This window comes from Lolium perenne, chromosome 5 (assembly GCF_019359855.2).
Source record: "Lolium perenne isolate Kyuss_39 chromosome 5, Kyuss_2.0, whole genome shotgun sequence".
NCBI lineage: Eukaryota > Viridiplantae > Streptophyta > Magnoliopsida > Poales > Poaceae > Lolium > Lolium perenne.
In genome coordinates, this window is record NC_067248.2 from 107,358,055 (window position 1) to 107,376,394 (window position 18,340).

General features: G+C 43.7%; 4 protein-coding genes across 4 annotated transcripts; 1 reads left to right on the plus strand and 3 right to left on the minus strand.

The window, feature by feature from the left end:
* Nucleotides 1-2,180: 2,180 nt before the first annotated feature.
* Nucleotides 2,181-3,815, minus strand: LOC127299574 (fructose-bisphosphate aldolase, chloroplastic-like). The gene is made up of 2 exons (XM_051329551.2): nucleotides 3,618-3,815; nucleotides 2,181-3,519 (listed from the first exon to the last, which is right to left on the minus strand). Exons 1-2 carry the CDS (start codon nucleotides 3,753-3,755, stop codon nucleotides 2,500-2,502), a joined length of 1,158 nt encoding a protein of 385 aa, XP_051185511.1. The 5' UTR covers nucleotides 3,756-3,815; the 3' UTR covers nucleotides 2,181-2,499.
* Nucleotides 3,816-4,606: 791 nt separating this feature from the next.
* LOC127299573 (calcium-dependent protein kinase 28) lies at nucleotides 4,607-9,429 on the minus strand. The gene is made up of 7 exons (XM_051329550.2): nucleotides 8,268-9,429; nucleotides 6,742-6,885; nucleotides 6,483-6,635; nucleotides 6,282-6,397; nucleotides 5,622-5,789; nucleotides 5,266-5,490; nucleotides 4,607-5,175 (listed from the first exon to the last, which is right to left on the minus strand). The coding sequence occupies exons 1-7, from the start codon at nucleotides 8,872-8,874 to the stop codon at nucleotides 5,011-5,013; spliced, it is 1,578 nt and encodes a 525-aa protein (XP_051185510.1). The 5' UTR covers nucleotides 8,875-9,429; the 3' UTR covers nucleotides 4,607-5,010.
* A 4,006-nt stretch (nucleotides 9,430-13,435) lies between these two features.
* Nucleotides 13,436-17,903, plus strand: LOC127299576 (uncharacterized). The gene is made up of 2 exons (XM_051329553.2): nucleotides 13,436-13,831; nucleotides 17,642-17,903. The coding sequence occupies exons 1-2, from the start codon at nucleotides 13,458-13,460 to the stop codon at nucleotides 17,643-17,645; spliced, it is 378 nt and encodes a 125-aa protein (XP_051185513.1). The 5' UTR covers nucleotides 13,436-13,457; the 3' UTR covers nucleotides 17,646-17,903.
* Nucleotides 14,560-17,621, minus strand: LOC127299575 (MADS-box transcription factor 33-like). The gene is made up of 6 exons (XM_051329552.2): nucleotides 17,440-17,621; nucleotides 17,273-17,351; nucleotides 16,886-16,947; nucleotides 15,974-16,073; nucleotides 15,850-15,891; nucleotides 14,560-14,785 (listed from the first exon to the last, which is right to left on the minus strand). The coding sequence occupies exons 1-6, from the start codon at nucleotides 17,619-17,621 to the stop codon at nucleotides 14,684-14,686; spliced, it is 567 nt and encodes a 188-aa protein (XP_051185512.1). The 3' UTR covers nucleotides 14,560-14,683.
* Nucleotides 17,904-18,340: the final 437 nt, after the last annotated feature.

The window sequence follows — 18,340 nt, forward strand, 5'->3', positions numbered from 1 at the left end:
TGTGAAAGCTCACACCCACACAAAAACAATGTCTATCATAAAGAGAGAAATTCTCAAACAACAGTTGCATGATATCAATCTTTTTACTTGGAAAACCATTAACTTGGGAAAAATACGGACCGAAGCCATCCAATCTTTTTTACTCCGTCTGTCCCAAAAAGGATGCCCTATTACTTAATGAGGAGGGAGTATGCATCTTATCATCTTCTATTCGAGAATAATAAACATAATCAATGAAAGACAAAGGCTGCACATGAATCTGACTCTAGAAATGTGGATGTCCACCATCGAGAAGTCGATTTATTGAAGCATAAAATAGATGGAAGAAGAGATCTTATTAGATTAATTAACCCTTTGGCCAGCCTTTAGCATCTCAAGAATGCGATCCTCTCAAGCCAATCCAAATGGGTCCTGTTTCACTAGCATATAGAAGAATGGAGGGTAATAACAAAGCAAAAGGAGAAGAAACGGATAAAGAAATTGTGGAAAGTAGAAACTTTCTATTTCACTAGCATTTCGAGTTGCAGCGCAGAGCTATGTCCAAACTCAACGGAATTGTGCATAGAAGAATCCAACTTGAATAAAGATACAAACTAAGACTTCCCATTCGTCAGACGAGATGATCATATTTTTATCCCCCGCTGGGATAACCTCTTCCTCAATGGATGGATTACATTCAACCACAAATATATATAAGATGAGGCGTTTTATTCAGTTTGAAAAGTTCCCTTGCCTTAGAGTAGAGAGAGGGAGATCTTGCGGGGGGTTCCTAAAAGGTAGTTTTGCCGCCATGTTCACCTTATCTTTATTAATAGAATAAAGTAAACCGTGTGTGTCTCAATTGACTATGGCCTGCATCAGGAGAACATGGCGATTTCCGTGAATAACAATTGCTCCGATTCAGATAATGATATGGGAGGGAACATATAGCTTTTATTAAAGGGGGGGGGGGGTCTTCTGGCATCTAGAGCTAGGAACAGATGATCAAAAGTTAAACATTTAATGCAAGAAGACCAAGTGGAAATGATATCTAATATGTATGGTGTGTAGAAAAGTAGGAGAATGCTATTTGTTACATAGAAATAGATGCAACTCATACACATATTGTGCAAATTCAAGATATGTGATGGAGGATGAACCACTCTTATACAGGGCAGGCGGCGGGAGGATTATAGAGGAATGGGCAACAGTTAAAACCAACAAAGCACTTCCACAAAAAAATTTCATTGTACTACACCCAATATATTAACCATTCATGCTGGATCCAAAGGGTGCAATATCGCAAGAAGGGGGGTTGACCTGGATCCCTGTGCCAAGTCTGCCATCGTCTTAATGATGATGGTGCCCATGTTCTGCTGAGATGCAAAGGTGTGAAACAAGTGTGGAGGAGGATGGCGCTGGGGAAGGTGAGAGACAAGCTTCTGTCTTGCACTGGCCCCAAAGAGCTGGTACATTCTATCTTTAAGCTTGAGCAGGGGGACAAGATTAAAAGCGTCGCTCTGCTCTGGGAATGGTGGAAACACATGAATAAAATCAATGCTGAGGGTATCAAGTTAGATGTTGATGCTGTGGTGATCAATGTTGTGAGGAATGCCATCGAGTATACCCAATTCTGTGTTGGTCTGTCTCATAAAAAGCCCCAGCTGAACCCAAAATGGAAGCCGCCTGATGAAGGAGTGATCAAGGTGAATACTGATGGCAGCTTCTTTGCGGCCTCAGACATGGGAGGATGGGGGTATGTGATCATGGACTGCAATGGTGTTGTTCTGGGAGCTGCTGATAATGCCAGTGATGCTCTCCACACGGAGGTTGTTGTTGTGTTTAAGGCGATCCAGGCGGTGGCGGATTGGGACGTGTCGGATATCTGGGTTGAGTCTGATGCTCAAGTCCTGGTGCTCGGCGTCAATGGGAATGTGTTTGATCGTGCTGCCAATGGTGCTCTATTCAAAGCGATAAAGTCTTTTGCTGTACCAAACTTTAATTCTTTTACTTTCTCGTTTAGCCCACGGGCGTGTAATTCGGTTGCAAACGCTATGGCGATGTATGGGGAAAAACTGGTGCATGTTCCACAGATTCTTTGGAATGGACATGTCCCTAGTTTTGCTCGTCGGTTGGTTGCCAGCGATTTTGCGGTGCAGTCCGGGTAATATATCATGCTTTCCCAGTAAAAAAGAAAGATATATTAACCATTAATAATTAATTAGGTACGAACATGCAAAATTTTGCAGTAACCATGCATGAAAATCCACGGGTCACACATACAGGCAGGCAGCTTTACAATCTAGTGGAGCATAATCGAGAGGCGCCAAAGTTTAAAAAACAAAAAAAAAAAGATCTAGCAAATCGTGTAATGGAATGCAGTAAGCCATCTCTCCGTGCGATCGGCGCGCTGCTGCTCGATCGATCTTGCACTTGCGTTTGGAGTATCATCATCATCACCATCTGCTTAGTACGATAGTATATAACGGGGCCGGAGTGGGTTTGAGCGAGAGCGATTAATTAGTAGCTGTAGTTCTTGACGAACATGCCCTCCTTGGCCTCGGCGGCCTCGCCGTCGCTGGTGTACTTGCCGAGCTGGGCGAGCGAGTTGGCCTTGGCGCGGAGCAGCAGCGCCTCCTGGGCCGCCTTGACGTTCTCCGGCCGGCCACCCCACGTCTTGAGGCAGGTGTTCTGCAGCGCCCTGGCGTAGGAGAAGGAGACGTGCCACGGGTTGGGCGACTGGTTCATGGCGTTGAGGTTCAGCGTGGCCTCCACCTCCGACTGCCCTCCCGACAGGAACATGATCCCGGGCACGGCTGGCGGGACGCGGCGGCTGAGGAGCTTGAGCGTGTAGTCGGCGACCTGCTCCGGGGTGGCCCTGTCCTTGCACTCGGCGCCGGGGGTGACCATGGAGGGCTTGAGCAGGATGCCCTCGAAGATGACGTTGTTCTGGGCCATGTAGTAGAAGGTCTCCGCCCACACCTTCTGCGCCACCTCGAAGGTGCGCTCGATGCCGTGCTCACCGTCCAGCAGGATCTCCGGCTCCACGATGGGGACCAGGCCGTTGTCCTGGGAGATGGCGGCGTAGCGTGCCAGGCCCCAGGCGGCCTCCTTGACAGCGAGCTCGGAGGGCCCGTTGGGAATGCTCACCACGGTGCGCCACTTGGCGAAGCGGGCGCCCTGCTGGTAGTAGGCCGCCTCCCGGGAGGCGAGGCCGTCGAGGCCCTGGCACCAGGACTCGTCGTTGGATCCGGTGAGCGGGACGAGGCCCTTGTCCACCTTGATCCCGGGCACGATGCCTTGCTCCACCAGGATGTCGACGATCTTCTTGCCGTCGACGGTGGACTGGTAGAGGGTCTCCTCGAAGAGGATGGCGCCGGAGATGTGGTTGCCGAGGCCGGGGACGGAGACGAGCAGCGTCCGGAACGCCTGCCGGTTCGCCTCCGTGTTCTCCAGCCCGATCGAGTCCAACCGCTTCCCGCATGTCGCGTTCGACTCGTCCATGGCTAGGATGCCGCGTCCGGGAGACGCGATCGTTTTCTGCATCCATGCATAGATTCTCGTTTCACTTCTCCTGCTAGTTCTAGCTTGTATGAATTCAGTATCACCGGCCGGAAACACAAGAATTGGTAACGTACCGCGGTCTTGACGAGCTCATCGTCGTAGGCGCCAGCGCGGACGACCATAGAGACTCTCGGGGCGGCCACCTGCCGTGCCGCGCCCCATTCGGCCTTCTTGGGGAGGAAGGAGGACTTGAGGAGAGTAGCGGATGCCATATCCTTCTTCTTCTTCTTCCTGTCTTGGTGACTGGCCTCAGGCTCAAGCTGGCTGGTATCCTCTCTGCTTCACTAACTGAGACCAATGGAATGGAGTTTGCGCTGGGCTGCGGTTCCTTGGTAGATATTTGAATGGCTGGGGCAAAGGGGATATGAGGTGTGGGGTGGAGGTTTGGATGCCTCAATGGCTGGCTCTCCATTGCTCCAATCCTGTTGCTGTCATCTCCTCTTGTCCTCACCTGCTGTGTCATACTATTCCTCGCCAATTCACAATGTTTATGTGCACCGTGTAAAAGGGCAGCCTCTCAGCAATTCCTGCACCTCATCCAAACCAAGGGAATTGCCTAAATGCTGCTGGCCTCAAAACAGGTCACTCCTAGGTCCTAGCTGACATCATCACCAGTGGCTGGTTTCTACCAGCGGCCTACGGCGGAGATTTCTTAGGATAGGGCATCCATGGATAGACAGATTCATCCCGGGTGGTTGCCATACTTCAGACTTCACGGTTGTTCACGTCGGGCTGCAGCATCATTTTTTTCCCCTTCCCTCTAGGATTTCGTTGATAGTAACGGCTACAGCTGTGAGTTGCTTGTTGCTCTCATAGTCTGTGTGACTCAAATGCCACAGCCACTATAGCTTCAATGGCAGGTTCATTGCTAGGATGTGGTTGTGCCTCGCAACTAGATGCAGCATGAACAACGGCCACTGGTTTGAAGACCTCCCTAGCAACAATAGGATTCAAGGAAGTCCACCCATGTTGAAGATCATCTTTCTCATCACATCTCCATACTGAATTTTACTATCTACACATCCTTGCAACTGTTGTATAGCAGCAACACACAACAGACAAAACAGAAATAACTTGTATAGTACAAATTTGTCTCTGTTACAATAACATGTTTAAAATACAACTGAGGAAATTTATGGAACAGAACTCCATACCTACCTTATGAAATATCCAACAACAATTTGTGCATTAACAACAAAAGTTGATTAGATACAAACATGTATTTATCAACATTTTATTCATCAAAGGACGATAAACAACTTAGCTTATCATTTCAGCACCTAAATTTTGTTTACACTATAAATTATCATAGTATGCCCTCCTCTAACTACTAATAAAATTCAGCAACACCCTGGTGATGCAAGTAACGAATCAGTTACTAAATCATCTGTTTCGATTGGTCCAGATGATAAAACATCAAAAACTTCAGATGGTAATATCTGGAAAGGCAGAACCCTCCGACATGAGTTACTTCTCGCCGGTCTTGAAGATGTCACCGAGGTTCACATGCAGGCTGTTCCTCATGGTTCTCCTACCTGCCACACCGGTACGGGGTCCAGCAGACCCACCAGATCCACCAGCGTTACCCTTTCTCATCATTGCAGCAAACTCACTGTAGTCAATTTGTCCATCCTACAAAATAATTTAGATATATCAATTGACAAGTATACAAGTAAGCATGTGACAACAGAGAAGTGCAGAATCGTGATAAGGAATGCCAACATTATTTTGATCCACATCCTTGATCATATCCTCAAGATGGACATCAGAAAGACCAAATTTATCACATGCTTGCGAGAGCTCATCAATTGTTATGAAGCCACTTCCATCCTTATCAAAGAATGAGAATGCTGACACCAAATTTTCCTCCCTCTCCAGTTTATTCACGTGCAGCGTAGCTGCTAAGAATTCACCATAGTCAATGGATCCACTGTTGTCAATATCAGCCTGCAAAAGATAGATAAAACCGTATTACAAACTCAATGGTGTGTAACATCTAAAACGTTTCAGACTGCAATTTCTTTGTTTCTATTAAAGGTGGAACAATGCACTCAACAACATAGTTGCAATGCACTTACCGCATCCATTAACGCCTGGATTTCAGGTTCCATTAAATCGGAGCCCACCCTTTTCAAGCCATCCTTCAGTTCTTCATAAGTTATTGTACCACTATTGTCAGTATCAATCATTTTAAACAATTCTTTTAAACCACCGATTTCCTCCTCAGATAGACTTTCAGCAATTACCTGCAAGAACAGAAACATATTCTTAGTTTGTGAGAGGATCAAGGTCTAAGGTAATTCATATTGCACCATGGTGTTATCTCTATTGAGCATTTGCAATATGATTATCACAATCTAATGTGAGATGCCAGTTCACCAAGAGTTAAAGCAAACGAGATTGTACAGCCAATACAAATGAGGAAGACACAAGGCCTCATAACAAGATTGATACACAGTAATGCATATTCATTACTGAAATCCTGATCTTCAATAGAAATGTGCAAATGGTAATGAAACCAGTTCAACTTTCGAGTTACTTTTTTTAGCGAAACTATTTATAGTCTTAAATGTTTGTATAATATGTAGTGTCAAACAAAGGAGGCTATAATGCAATGGTACAACAGAGCCCTAAATCTAATGTAGCGGTAAAACAAAGTACTACTGAATTTATTGTGCAAAATATGCTACATGTCACTAACAGGGTAAAGAACAAAAGATATCTACTCATCTACACACCCTCAATGCCATCTTCTTCAGCTTGTTCATTGCAGAAAAGTGTTTCAGCCTTGACAACACAGCAGAATCTATAGGTTTGTCAGGTGCCACTGAATCATCAACAATCCATGGATGACCTGGCATGGGATCCCATTGTTATCAGTAACAAGTACACTTGCGTGACACAGAGGGTGATGTGGGGCGGGACGGAGTGAGACTTACATAGAACCTCATGAGCACTCTGTCTCTTTTTAGGATCCCGGGTAAGCATCTTACGAACTAGATCTTTAGCACTATCAGAGATACTAGGCCATGGTTCAGTTTCCAAATCAAGTTTACCTCTAAGAATCTGCTTGAAGATTCCTGATTCACTTTCTGAGGGAACAAAAGCATATTTGACCCATGGAAAGATAGCCAGGTCAGTAAATGATAATTTATCTAGACTTCACAAGTCAATTTGCTGGAACAGTAAATGTTTTACCTGCCCAAAATGGTGGCACACCACACAGCAAAATGTACAGAATTACTCCAGCACTCCAGACATCAGCTTCTGGGCCATAGGATTTCATAAGCACCTCAGGTGCAACATAATAGGGGCTCCCAACAACATCAGAAAATTTATCACCTGACAATATTCGAAGAGACGTTTTTGCTGTGAGTGAGATTTTGATGCAAATTCTGTTAATCATTTCTAGCGAAATAATAGAGTAAGCCACATCAACTCAAGACTACTAAAATATGTCACTGCGCGAAGCATGGCAGCTGCTCGTAGGTGCATTCCACAAATTCTGTTAAACTAGCAAAAAATATTTCTTGTCATAAACTATATAATGCTTATCACTCCTGCCAGGTTTTCCTACTTGCATCTTCCTTTTGCTGAATTATGAAACCTTCAGCAAAGCATAACTAACGTAGCGATGTGTCCTAGGGTGCACATTATCAGCACGAAGTTAAGGTAACAAACTAGAATAAGCGACATTCTGTATCACAACCATGTTTGAATTGTAGCGATGTTATTCCATCAAGTGCACACCTACGAACATCAGTTCTGCAGCAATTCATCACGGAATACAGCAATAAGACATATCTATATAATGCAAACGCCACAGTTCACAATGCAGTTCATGAGGCAATTTGATATCCGATTTAAGCTGAATCTTATGAACAAAGGAATCAGTGGATTCATCAGGGAACACAACAAGAAGACGTGTCTACTTATATGATGGCATAGTGACATCAAAGTATCAAACAAGACAAATCCATACTAAGAAAACAGCAAACGCGTATGAGCTAGACTCTGACATATTTTAAGGCCATAATATCTAAAATTTTACATGCCATCAGGCACCAACCCAGATAAGGCCACACGAATAATCATCTATGACTATTCAGACCAAAATTGCTAATGTTTATCCATCGAAGTTGATAACTGTAAATCACTGTCGTACTCCACAATACTATACCTACACTTAAATAATACAAGTCCTAAAAATTACCAACAATTTCCTCCCAATTCTAGTCACAATTACGCATGGCAATATGAATTTCCAACAGAAGATTGGGGCCTCATACGATCATTACAAACAAATGTGTTGTTATCTAATGTAATAACCTGCCATCATTATGTAAGACAAAAAAAAAGTAGCATCAAAGTTCAAACTAGACAAACCACAGGAATCCATCTCCCCCAGCATTTACATCAGATAACTGGGGTGCAAACTATTTAAAGCATGTTCTTTCTTATAAAGTTACCCCCCTTACAATTGCTCCTACTGTCCTACGATATCATATTCAGTTTTCGTCAAATTAGTAAACATCAATGGTATGAATACCCTGATGAACACAGAGAACGATCTATCAAAAAACTTAGTAACTAAATGAACGATCAACGTAAATGCCATATTGACAACAAGCTTACTATAAATAACATGAACAATCTAACAAGCATTCTCCCTACCACCGATCGCAATCAATTTGAGAAATCTGCGTGGACAATCACATACGCACCAGGTTTGCAGAACACAGAGAGCCCAAAGTCCGTTGCCTTGAGCGGGGAATTCTCGGCAGTGCTGGCGAAGAGGAAGTTCTCTGGCTTGAGGTCCCGATGCATGACGCCAAGCGAGTGGCAGCCCTCCACCACCCCGACAATTGTCCTGATGAGCTGCGCCGCGGCGCGCTCGCTGTAGTGGCCCTTGGCCACGATGCGGTCGAAGAGCTCACCGCCGGCGCAGAGCTCCATGACGAGGTGGACGAAGAGGGCGTCCTCGTAGGCCCCGCTGATGCGGACGACGTTGGGGTGCTCGGAAAGGTGGTGCATGATCTGGATCTCGCGCCAGACATCCTCGTAGTCCTCGCGGCACAGGAGCTTGCGCTTGGGGATGGACTTGCAGGCGTACTCGGCGCCGTCCTCCTTGGCCACGCACAGGTACGTCGTGCCGAACTGCCCCTGCCCCAGCTTCTTCCCGATGCGGTAGTGGTCGCGCACGTTCGCCGTCTTGTGCGGCAGCACCGACGCCGGCCGCAACGCCGTCGGCGCCGCCACCGGCGGCGGCAGCCGCGCGTGCGCATTGCCCTTGGCCTTCTCCCTGCCCGGGCCTTTCGGGTCCGGCTGCATTGGCGTCGACCTCTGTGGTTCCCGCGGGATCAGGAACTTCTTTCCCTCCTCCCCTTCTTGGCGAGCCACGAATCCTGACCAACGACGGATTAAAAAAATGCAAGTTGGTTCCCGCCTCCTCGGCTTCTTCCCTAGGAAATTTATAGGGATTTTGATTCGATTGCACAACACAAAAAAGATTGGATCTTGAAACGGGCCCTCTTTCCTTTATGGATTACTGGCGGAAGAACAGATGATGATCGAGGAGCTTTAGGGGAGGTTTATGGCGGCTCCGCCGACCGTAGAGCGAGGAGAAATGTGTCTGCCCCTCTTCCTCGGTGGATTCTTGCGGCGATTTCAGGCGAGGTCACATGCGATGCGAACAAGATTGAATTTATGCTCCATGCGAGATCGGCGATCTATTGGCTTCGATGGCTCGCTCGCTGTGGTCTCGGAGTGGATTGGCGTTGCAAATGGGGATGAATTGTTCGGGCATGTGCGGGGACCATGGCGATGGTTACCTTATTCTCTCTCTTGAGAGAGGAGGAGAGGGGGAGGATGAAGACAACCGTCCTCGGAAACTTGTATTCCGCACAATTTTTGTTCTCTATATTCTTTTTGTAAATAAACAGTTACTATTTCTCTTTTTTCTAAGGCTGGTGTCAATGCACCGCCCCACTCTAGCCTCGCCACGTCAGCTTTTTCCTCACTCTCACCCCACTCTCACCCCACTCTCACCCCACCTTGCCAATGCATGGGCTATAGTCCCCACTCTCACTTCTCTCTCCTCCACATAGGCATTTCTCTCTCCTCAACATTAGCTTTTTTTTCCAGATTACAACATTAAAAATAATGCAAGGAAATTATTTTATTAAACTAAAATTGGTACCGATTACATCATAAAAAGAAATTACATAAAAATTTGAAAAAATTACATAAAAATTTGAAAAAATTACATAATCTAGGCATTATGAGCCCACACACGCTCAATCAAATCTTGCTGGAGCTGTCTATACACCGGTGAGGCCCTCATTTCGTTGTCCATCTGAATCCTCGCTGCTAGGCTTGGTGGTGCATGGTGGTGTATTGCAGGGCCGACATTGGACTCAAATTTGTACCACGCTCATCGTCGATGATCATGTTGTGCAGAATGACACATGCACGCATGATCAACCCAAGAGTACGCCTGGAGAAGGAGCGGCCCGGAACTGCTAGAATGTTGAACCCGATACCTTCGGCGAAAGAAGCTCGGAGGGTAGTTGCAGTCGTCGGCGAAGTAGTCCTCGAACAGCCGATCGTGGGCACCAAGACGATCACGCCTGATGACCTCTCGGCGGCGCCGACGTCTTGGCACCACCTCCTCGGCTTGCATCTCCTCCTCATACCCCTCCTGGAATGCAGCGATGAAATCACCCTCCACTCCGTCGCTCGAACTGCTGCTGGACGAAGACATGGTGTAGAGTGGAGTGGAAATGGAGAGTGGAGGTGTGGAATGACTGAAAACATATGGGGGTATTTATAGGGTTTTTTGAACCAGCAACGGCTAGCTGACGTGGACGAATCGCGTCGCGCCACGTCAGCTAGCCGTTAGCCACTCCCGCCCCACTCTCGCCCGCTCTCGCCCGCCTCTCGCCCGCATAACGCCCGCCTCCCGCCCGCCTCTCGCCCGCTCTCGCCCGCCCTACCGCCCGCCACCCTCTCGCCCCACCCCGCCATCGCGCCGCCCCGCTTGTCGCCCTCTCGCCTTCTCCTCAAGCCGCCAACGCGGCGCCCGGCGGCGGGAGCGGGCGCCCGCCGGCGCTTCTCCTCTCGTCCCGCCCGCCTCCAGCCCCTCTGCCGCCCCGACGCCGCCGTTAGCGCCCCGCCTACCGCCTGCGGTGGCACCGGCCTAAGGAAATACACATATCTATACTTATTTCTACTTAATTATATATTATAATAAAAACATGAGCTTGCGTCAGAAAAAAAGATTTTTTTGCGAAACACAATTACAGACGTAGACGGTCGCACATACATACATACACTCTTCCTTATGAACGCGCACACTCCTACCCCATGAACACTACTCGTCTGACGGGTTTTAAGATTGGCTAAGACAACCGTCGGAAACTTGTATTCCGCACTATTTTTATTCTCTAATAAACAGTTATTATGTCATTTGTAATTTACTACTAAAAATATGTGTCTTAACTTTTTATAGATACAGATGTATCTCTAACTAAAATGTATCTAAATATACTTTTATCTAGATAAAAATGAGATACATATTTTCAGATAGAGGAAGTATTTCTCTTTTTAGTAGAAAAAACACATATGTATACTTATCTCTACTTCTTATATATTATAATAAAACCATGAACTTGCTGAGAAAATAAGATCTAACGCTTAATATTTGCTTTTTGTCCGCACCTCACGCTAAATTTTCGCGCATTAACGCCTACCACCCTCCGTTCGTGCCGCGTCATAGCGCAACGCTGTTGGAAAGGAAATAATAATTTCAAATCGTGCACCGATATCGTGCCCTGGCCCTGCCGACATCTTCCTCCCCCGACGCAACAAGATTTCCAACATGTGTTGCCGCCTCCCGATGCCGCGTTGTAGCCATGTGTGTAGCGCCCTACCTCGTCTCGCATTGCTTCACTCATGAACGCAATGATCCAAATGTTTCTGGGTCGCACCATAGTCGCCATGCATCGTCCACCTATCTCTTCCACTCAGTTCAAGTCGCACCACACCTTCTACACCGGCCGTACCCCCTTCTTCACCCCTTCCTACAATTATGTAGCTTTGCCGCCGCCAATTTTGTTCAATCGTCCCATCGTAGTTGGTTCTTGGCCCAACCATCACCAAGTTAGAGAGCCCGAAGGATCTATCAGAGAGTGCCGCTACATCTACCGGTTTCTTCTGGAATAGGAAGATGATGACTAGGCATGCAGCTCTAGCGGGGCCGTCGCGCCAGAGCGTGATGCATCACTCGTCGGCTTGTGTTGCAAATCTTGTCATTATTAACACTTGTAATACACTATGACATCAATGATCATTAAGATATGAAACTAAATGCTAAGATAATAAAGTTCATGTTGTTTTATCACCTTAACTTTGGTATATGATATGATATATGCATGATATGTGAGGTTCCCTAGGTATTTGCTTTACCTTGATTTATGGGGATTTGCAACAAAGTGCTCTTTCACTGATTTTTTACGTTGAAGTACATGAATCCCTTTAATGTCCCTTCTTGTTCTAGTACATAAACCCCTTTAATCTCTCTCTCTCTCTCTCCTCATTTTACCATTCTTTTTCCTGAAATTGCAATGTCATTGGAATTGAATATCCCATGTTAGGTGGCTAAGTACGTTATTACCAAAAGACACTTCTATTAAAGCAGCACCACATACGCATATTTCATGCTTGTATGTATGTTTTCTTAAACCACATTGTGGCCACACAAAAAATAATAAATACAAATAATGTGCATAGCCTAAACTAGGTAAGAATGTCCAATCCCAATAAAAGCTTAAATTCAAAAAGAAAACATTCTTGAAAAGAGGATGAACCTATTGTCTCGAAGATGTATCTCCATATCATTTTACCTGAGCATCAACTTCCAACAATATACATCATGAAATGTGATTAGGTAGCTACCAAATAATGGTGATATTTAGCTAGTCAGCAAGTAAGAGTGGCGCAATAGTTAGCTACCAAATATTGTTGTTGAGTATCACTGTAATTTATTTCATCATTGTTTATATTTATATGCACCATAATAAAAATATGTTTATGTGTGCAAGCGTACACTCCTATAAATATTCGGTTATGAATTCATGGGAGCAGACACAACAAGGACAATCTCAACTAATGCTACTTACTAAAAATAAATAGAAGGATGAATTAAGTTGAAATCATTGCAGGATAAAAGAGAAATTTCATAAACACGCCTCTAAAAAGATTAGAACACAAACTGGTCGTGATTACTAAAGAACATAAGCCAACCAACAACTTAGAGAACAAACAAAGATCGATCTGCAACCATGCAGTGGGATATCTAGCAGGTTAACTAAAACCAAAACAATCTTCGTCACACTTAAATAGAGGAATAAAATACGAAAAGTGCCTTCGACACATGAGCACTAGTGCCTCTAATTTTTAAAAATCATGTTTTTTAGATTTAAAAAATTGAATTAAATACCCATATACATATAAACATTTTGAAGGTACAATAGAAATTTTGGAGAAAAACCTGTTGTATTTTGAGCTACAAAAAAAAATTTGTGACAAATATTTGACCCTATACACAACCACAAATTTCTTTTTATTTCTGTTGCTTAAAATACAATGCAATTTCTACCAAAATTTTACACGATTATTCGAGACATGTGTATGTATTCGTGAAATAAATTTAAAGCTTTTTAAAACATAAAAATATAATTTTTAAATATTTTAAAAACTATAAGCACCGGTGCTCATGTACACTAAATCTGCTTCGAAATAAAATCGAAACTTTGATGCTCAATTAAACTTATTTTTGGCAGCGAGAAATGGATTATGAGAAACCAATGAGTGCCTTTTCCTGTGTTGCCTCGTGCTCTCTCCAGTCACCTCCCATGGCCATGGCGGCACACATCCGGACTCTGATTCCGCCCCTGCTTCCTCGTCCGCTCCGCAGCCTTCCGGCTGGGCCTTCTCGCACCCAGTTCGGGCGACTCAAGCTCACCTGTCCGGCCTCAGGAGGCAGCGGGCCGCCGGCGGAGAAGCCGCCCCAGGGATCCTCCCTGCCGGCGCTGTCGGAGATTCGTTGGGGGGAGCTGCTAGCGCCGTCCCCGGACAACGCCGCGGCCGTTGCCCTCACGGCCGCGCTGGTCTGGGCCGGCGCGTCGCTGCTGCTGCAGCTGGTGCTCATCTCTGCCTCCATCTTCGCCGCCGCCCTCAAGTACTCCTTCGTCGCCGCGCTCCTCCTCTTCGTCCTCATCGCGCTCCTGTGAGTGACGGACGCCCATTCTTCTCCTCCTCCCGCCTCTAGTCTAGTGTCTAGTCCATCACTGCACGCGTGTTGGACAAAATTGCCTACTTATTACTTGTTTCTGTTTAGCCCACTCCCCTGAAATTATGTTCTTTGCGCAGACCATATGAGCGCTCCACAACTATGATGCTATACAAATGTCATGCTATCAAAGTAAATTTTCCAGACATTTAGATTGCAAAAGTAAATACTATATGGATCGCAGTCACAAAAATTCACTAGATAGATACAGTGCAGTTCAGTTCCTGCAGCCTATTCAATACAACTTGCACTCCGAGTAAAAACATTATGAATATACATATTCCGAAGACGCACCAAATGATAGTGAGGAGGGCAGTTCACACTACTTGTTTGAAAAGAAACAGTTTCCATTGGTAACTGGGTGTGTTGAATATGGAGATCCGACAAAGACCGAGCACATATTCACAAGTTCATCCTGTTCTTTTCACCTGTCTAGTCCACCACTGGACGTGCGTTGCGCAACATTATGTAGCTTTACTTGTTTGTGTTTAGCCCACTCCCCTGTACTTAAGCTGCATGAAAATTCACTTTTTCAGGGATAACATATGAAATATGTGCTCCACGAGTCCGTGTATGTTGCTATATAATGTTATGTCATGCAATGCAAGTAAATTTTCCAGATTTTGGATTGCAAAAATAATACTCCTTCAGTCACAAGAGCCAGCAGATACAGTACAATTCAAATCATATGGGTTATTCAATACAACTTGCACTCCGAGAACAGAACTTGTGAATATAGATGTTCTCAAGACACACACCAAATCACACATGGCGAGGGCGGTTCACAAACTAGATCGAAAAGAAACAGTTTTCGTTGCTAACTGGATTTGTTGAATATGGAGATCCACCAAAGACTGAGCACATATTCATGAGTTCATTCTGTTCTTTCACCTGGACATTGTAAATGAAAAAGATAATCAGCATACCCTATCATCGGCATTTTGCATATATTTTTACAGGGACAGTAGGGAAGGGCCTTACTGAGCATTTTGCCGGTTCAGATTTGTGCAAATGATAGCTCATAAATATCATAATATATATTCTGGTAGTTCTTAATTTCTTATGACATTGGATAATATCCCTACTCCACACAAAAATGTGAAATAGCTGTACCGTTGACAAAACTGAATATTTCAGATTTTTTATTAAATAGTGGGAAAATAGAGGAGTGCCATTGTGATGCTTAAACTTCAGTAGGTTAGTGTTAAGGACAAACTACAAACTCAACTTATCAAGTGAGAGAATAACCCCTTTCATTCTAATATGGCGGTCTATTAGGCCACCTGTTAATCATTTTGATGAAATTGTATTTGTACATTTGTTTTTGATACACAGATGGCTTGTGGCCCTCCTAGTGATTGGTGTGCCCATTAAGTGCAACAGTGCGTGCCCACATTAAGTGAGGCCGGTAGATTCTCCAGTATTTCCCTTAGCATGTGTAGGGGAAGTGCAGACCTGTGTTTGTGTGTGGTGGCGTGAGTGTGGTTTGTGTCCACCTTGTACTCTCTAGAAAAAAGTTCAAATTTCTTTTTCAGATCAAATAGAGGTGGTAATGTGGACTTATCTTACAAGTGGTGGGTTTATTTTGCTTGCTGCTACCTTGAGAAATTGAGGGTAATCTGTATTCAACCCTAAATTTAAGAGGTTAAATTATATATGGGCATTTAACCCTCCTTTAAGCAAGGTCAATCGGTTAAAATTTTGAAAAATATTACATAATTTATTTAGCAGTAAACCCACTTCAAAGTAATATTATGTGTCTCTTAATTCTGTGAAGTGTCAAATTGGCTGACCCATATTTGATTTACGTATTATGATCCTCTGTTTCTGTGCAAATTCTTGGTTGCTATAGACTTCCGTTTAATTGGTTTAATTATATTTTGAAGAGACAAAGCATGCATTGAATAAAGGAATCTTTGTAGAATAAAAAAAGAATATGAGACATCGAGACTGACCTTATTTTCAAGAAACTGTATCTCTTGCTGCATGATTAGCATCTGATGGGAAGCATTACATACTAGTTTAGTGAATACCATGTAGGAATCAGAACAATAAGAAAGTGGATAACAGATGTCCTACCTTTGTGGAGCGCATCTGACAAATCCATAGCTCAAGACTTTTCTCTAGTGTATGCAGTTTATCTAGCGTCATGTCCCCTGCTCCCCCTCCATACATGGACCTGCGTTGCTTCAGTTATCACTTAAATGTTTTCCGGAGGTTGTTGTATGTGTTAAGCAATCCATACAAGTGACTGTACAGGAACATCATGATTTGACTTAATTCGTAATGTTTATGTCATTCAGAATCACTTCTTTCACTCATAAATTGAGTTGCAGCATTTCTTGATTAGAAAATAATTAAAGCTACTATACAAGCTTGGATGCAGTTCTCTTTGTATTACTAGCGATGTGTCTTGCTCTCTTGGATATACTTTCTTAATAGTAGCTAGTTTAAACGTTCCTACAAGTTATCACTTTTATGATTTCTTTGACTCATTTGATCACGGAAACCTATTTTGTATGGAAACAGAAAATTCAATTGGGTTTCTGCTGATGCTTGATTGTTGTTGTTTTATATTCATCTTAATGGGTTAAAATATTATTTGAAGTCCTTACTTACATCTTAATGACATGAATTATCAATTGAAGTCCCTTACCATCTTTTCAGCAGTTTCTTGTTCTAAGCTCTAGATTATCTTTCATGCTGACCATGGATTCAACTTTTAAGGCTTTATGGAGCTCTATTTGTACTTCTGCGCGTTACTTTATATGTTGGTCATGCAGTACCGTGGGAATTCTAAATATATCTTTGATGGTTGTCAATAACCATTGTAGTTTGCAAGATGCACAAACGATGGAAACGTTAGCAGTGCACTGCAGGGGCTGAATTGTGCATATATTTGTCTCTTAGGAGGCACTAAGGCCTCACTAAGCTAATACAATCAATTTCAATTCAAGATATGTAACCATCCATCTTAAAGAGGAAGATTACCTTAGACCCTGCTGAAGTTGATCTATTTCTTCCCTTACCAAATAAATCCCGGGTTCTGCTACCTGTTATATGGTGCAAAAGAGTATTAGTTATCTTTGGTATCATTGTCATGGACAAAATCAGTTATTTAGTGTTAAAACAAAAATGTGATGTTTGTTTGGTTGCTTAATAAACCACTTTTTGTAAAATGAATCGATCTTTTTTATAACAAAAATTGTGCTCCTCCCAATTGTATCTAAATGTGATCCACCCTGAGTATCATCCAGTGGCTCACTTGGATATTTAATGCGTTAGTCCCTACAGATGAATTTTTACTAGATATATATCTCTTTGGAGTTCTTGCAAATGTTGCAATGTTTTCAAGCTTTGCAAAGTAAATACGTAGACCTGGCTTTGCAGAGCTCTGTTTTGCATTTGACTTTCTACCACGTCGCCCTGGTACCTCTTAACCAAGCTTTGCATGTTTCTTGCATTTTGTGAACAAAAGGAAAACATCTCAGAGTTGCATTCAGACATTTAAAAATCACTATGTAGCATGAATTTTGGAAACGCACCCATTAGTTGCCAGTTCATGGAGTTTTCCCTGAGAGGAGAAAATGATAACACCGACTTCAGCATCGCAAAGCACTGAGAGTTCCCTGGCCTTCTTGAGCAGCCCTTCTCGACGCTTGCAGAAGGTTACCCGTCTGTGGGCAAGGTTCTCAATTCGTCGCATCCGCACCTTCCCTCTTACCATGGTTTCCACTCTGCCTGCAGATGACCTTCAGCCTGGACTAGCCTTGAAGTTATAGTGGTGCTGCTAAAAGATATTAACTGCGTACTCCTCTCAGATCAAACTACTGATGCAATGAAGCGATCTGCTTTTATATAGCACTCCAACTTCAGAGGAATATGAGTCTAGCTTGGCATTCCTCCAGGGTACTTAAAAGCACTTTGCAAGTCATTGTACATCTTTCATTTTGCTCTTGTAGATTCTCATAAATATTGTAATATGGTACAGTATTATACTTATTGCTTCTTTGCTTTGTGAGTAATTTAACTAATCTTGTAAGATTCTGATATCACATCCAAGGACTTTTTCATTGTTTATCCCACTAAAGGTCGGTTATCTTGAACATATAGAGTTACATATTATCAGATTTTACCATTAGTTTATTCTGTAGTTCCAGTGCAGGATTGACTCTTGGTCTTGTTTCCGGAATCCAATAAATTGCTGTAGTTCGAGACTAATCTAACTAATAATTGTAGAGTATTTGTAGAAATCTAGGCTCTAAGAATATCTCCAGGGTACTATACCAATCACAATGCAAAACTACGTGACTATTTGGATCTAGAACTCATTTTTATATTGTACCACCTTCTGCACACTGGTATTTATTTGTTGGATCCCAATGCGCCCTTTCTCCCTGCTGTATTGCTATTGTTTTGATAATTCATATTTCTCAATCACTTTTC